The 3,952-nt window shown below is 36.9% G+C and overlaps 1 protein-coding gene across 1 annotated transcript; it reads left to right on the top strand.

Annotated features, from left to right (window-relative positions):
• The first annotated feature begins 2,554 nt into the window (after positions 1-2,554).
• Positions 2,555-3,593, top strand: LOC102695062 (olfactory receptor 1L4-like). Its single transcript, XM_006628408.3, has one exon. The coding sequence runs from the start codon at positions 2,619-2,621 to the stop codon at positions 3,591-3,593; it is 975 nt and encodes a 324-aa protein (XP_006628471.1). The 5' UTR covers positions 2,555-2,618.
• The last annotated feature ends 359 nt before the right edge of the window (positions 3,594-3,952 follow it).

Below are 3,952 nucleotides of genomic sequence, written 5' to 3'. Positions count from 1 at the left end.
GCTTCACAGCAAAAATAGTGTTGAATTGGTGATCAACTGTGTTTTTGATACAGATGTGATGCTTTGCATTTAGACTACTTGTGGTCAAATAAGACAAAAACCTTTTGCCATGTTTTCAGCATTGCCTTAATTCTTTGATGCAAACTCCATGTGGGATTTGAGATGGGTTTGCTACTCAAAACAACCCATTTCTGTGAAATACCTGGAACTTATTGACTTAGACAATTGGACTTTGAGAAATGGACAGTTCCTCGCATCTCTGCCATTGAACTCTGTTGCTCTTTCAAAGTTGCTGTTGACCTCATGGCGGCATTCCTAATCAGTTTACACCTTTCCCCGTTACCTTTCCCATTGTTCAGTTTAGTGGTAGGCAGTCTGATGTACAGTAGGCAGCGTCAGGGTGGTACAAAACACCTTCTAATTCTTAATCAACTACACCATGCTCAAAGAAATATTTACGGTCTGTGGCTTTCTACTAATTTATTCTTGAGGTATTTTGAAATATCCTTGGCCCTCATCTTTGAATATTTCTTGAAATTCACTACCGGACCAAAGGACCTTACAAAGACAGGTGTATTTCTTCTAAAATCACTTGAATCACTATGATTGCACACACAGAGGACATTTAACCCTCTGTGTGACTGGTCAAGGTATTTTTGTGCTACTGAAGTACAGGACTTTATTTAAATTAATAACTACTCACCTACTGTAACTTTACTTAAGATAACCAGTTCTACATCATATTTTCTCTGTGACACTTTCAACCTTTTAAATGGCAAAGACACTGGCCACATCCATCTTTGTTGCAATCAATGTGGATGCATAGATCAAACTACGAGAATAAGACATACATATTATGTCTGTATCTTAATTACCTAAATACAGACCCTCTGTTGCTTCAAATTTGTGATATGAATCTACCAGTAACATTATCTGTTTAGAAGGTGAAAGGAGACTGCTTATTAGTTAGGCAGGAGAAGTCATGCCAGATAAATTCTCTCACAGCTAAGTGCACATGACCAGGCTCCTAGTGTTAGAAGACATTTGTATCCAAATGATGAGTGTGGTGCCAAAGGGGTCTTGTGGTTTAGAGGTGATGACAGGCCATTTCTCAGACAGTCACAGAGTATTAGCCTCTAGTGTTTAAAGATGCAAGAAAGATCATTTTCCCTGCAGGTGCAAACCAAATGTAATATTACTGTCACTCAATGACAAGACACCATTGAAGAAAAAAATAAAATCAAAGAAACAAATTATTTTAATTCAGTCACCATTTAATCCTTGCATTGTATTCATATTAATATTTGTGGGTACATTAAAATAGATCCACTTTTTCTCTTATTAAAAGCATGTTAATCAAGTCTATATGTTCATCATATAACACAACATGTTAATTGGTCTCTTGTTTGGAACAGTCAGAAAAACTCAGATTGGATAAGCAGTTCAACATACAGTAGTGTACCTGGTATTGATACAGAAAAAGTATTTCATATTTGTGGTGAAATGTGTGCTGTAAACCGTACCCACAAAAAAAGAGCTGGGAAAAGCTGTTTAATTACTCCTATAAGGCTAATAATTAGTTCAAGTAATTTGTTAAGTGCTAAGAAGGAATACATTGGAGGCAAAGCAATTCTTCAAGAGTGGGTAGGGGGCTCCTTTATCAAACACCCAGTCTGTTTAATATTTGAGATGTATAAGCATATATGACAGGCTTGATCCAGCGCCTCAGTTTGGTTTGACTATTTTTTTTCCCATGTTGTATTGTTCTTTATATATTCATGTTGATGTATATTCAGAACATGTACTGTACACCACTGAGTATGATGCTTTGCTAATGCTGCCTTGACATTTCTTATTCTGAACTCTGGATGGTATATAATAGCATGTTTTCTAAGACAATTAACTGTTAAGTTACCCAAGGGTTCTAAGTAATTACTTTATGTCAGAGCAATTTACACATTTAATGAAATCCCAGGTGCATTCTGAAGAAGGAACATTAACATAAACAGCTCGAGACAAATGCTGTGCGCTTACATTTTTTCCTGTCCATGGAGTGTTTCATTTCCATCTACTACATCTGCAGCAGTGGATTGGTGAATGTCCCCTTTTCAAATGAATAAACACAGAGTACTCAAAAGCCAACAAGATAAGTTCTTGTGCACCTGTGAGGAACTGCAATAACCTGATTAGCACAGAGGTATAAATACAATGTAACAGCAGCAACACCTGAGCTTTGCATGAGCTGCAGCCTGAGGCCACACCTTTACCAAGACACAATTTGTGCAGATTGTTGCTGTGTTATGATGCCATACACCCTTAATATCTTTAAATACGTTTGCATGAATTGTGAATACCATACAGTACTTAGCAGGAAAAACAGTAATGGTTAAAACCTTGACTTGTTCGTTTTCAAATTTCCATCCTATTGCTGGCAGTAACAAGAGACATGCATTCAAGTGAGTTTTGAGGTTCGATATTGGATGTTTGCTATGAATTATACTGAATAATAATAATATAATCGTCCTCTTTTTTTATCCTTCTGTTTAAGGTTCAGTTACACCTGACAGAGGTGACGAGTTACTGAGGAAAGGAAACAGCTCTGACATCAAACATCAAAGATGAGCACCGATTCTGCATCGAGGGCTACTTTCATCAATGATTCCTTTGTGCGTCCTCAGGGATTTTATCTTGCTGGGTTTTCATCATTACCTTTAGTCAATGTATATTTAATTTTCCTATCCGTAGTGTACATTGTAACGTTGCTGTCTAACACATTGATAGTCTCAGTAATATGGTCAGAGGAACGCCTTCATACTCCCAAGTACATCGCGGTGGTCAACCTGGCGGTCACTGACATTTGTTACAGCACAACCTTGATCCCACAGATGATCAGGGCTTTTCTTCTCAAATACAACTTCGTCCCGTATAGTTTATGCTTAACGCAAATGTTCTTTGCCTTTACGTTCGCTTCGCTAGAATCTTTCTCGCTTGCTATACTGGCGTACGACAGGTTAATTGCAATATGTTTTCCACTGAGGCAGCACTATTTTAACACAGTGCCTAAAATGACCTGCATCGTATTTACTGCTTGGATCGTATGTACCGTTGCCATTGCTTATTCCGTTTCTTTAATGAACAACCTATCTTTCTGTAAATCCACCACGATTTACAGCTATTTCTGCGATTACGCACCAGTGTTTCGATTAGCCTGCAACGATTATACACAACAATGGGTCACTGCTGTCGTACTCAGCATGCTCATAATATTTGTCCCTTTGATGTTTATAATTTGCTCGTATTTGTCCATATTAACTGCTGTTTTCAAAATGCAAAACCTAGCTGGCAGACACAAAGCACTTGTGACATGTACCGAGCATTTAACGTTAGTGGCACTTTTTTACTTACCGATTTTAATCCTGTATATTTGGGGATTCTTTTTTTTAGCTGTTGATGTCGACATAAGAATGCTCAACCTTTCATTGTCTGCTTGCATTCCACCTTTAATGAACCCAATAGTGTATACCCTGAAAACCAAAGAAATCATGAATAAAATACCAGCACTTTTCAGAATAGTTAAAGTTGGTTCTAAATAATGAAAGGTCTGCATTTTTCAATTCACTTGGTGTATTAGTCTGAGGCATTTGTGTAAATACAGTATAAATGGGAATATGTGATACATGGGAATATATGAATGCTACTATCAATGTATACCATACAGTACACTTGCCATTTTGATCCCCTCTTATATATTTAACTGCTTGGAAGGATTTAGAAATATTTATTTAGAAAGTGCATACTGTAGATCCTGTGATTAATAAGGGGCATTAACTCTATCATTGTTGTCACTGTAATCTGAAGGTTAACTTAAGATAGCCCAGTTAAAAATGTACAATAATAATGGGTCAAATATTTCTTGTATAATATTTTGTATTCAATTGTGTAGTTATCTGCA

The sequence above is a fragment of the Lepisosteus oculatus genome, chromosome 5 (assembly GCF_040954835.1).
Source record: "Lepisosteus oculatus isolate fLepOcu1 chromosome 5, fLepOcu1.hap2, whole genome shotgun sequence".
In the NCBI taxonomy this organism is placed as follows: domain Eukaryota; kingdom Metazoa; phylum Chordata; class Actinopteri; order Semionotiformes; family Lepisosteidae; genus Lepisosteus; species Lepisosteus oculatus.
This window is presented reverse-complemented; position numbering and strand designations above follow the sequence as displayed.

What these genes read in the sequence shown, in the direction of transcription:
- LOC102695062 (XM_006628408.3), top strand. Translation starts at nt 2,619, where the DNA reads ATGAGCACCGATTCTGCATCGAGGGCTACTTTCATCAATGATTCCTTT.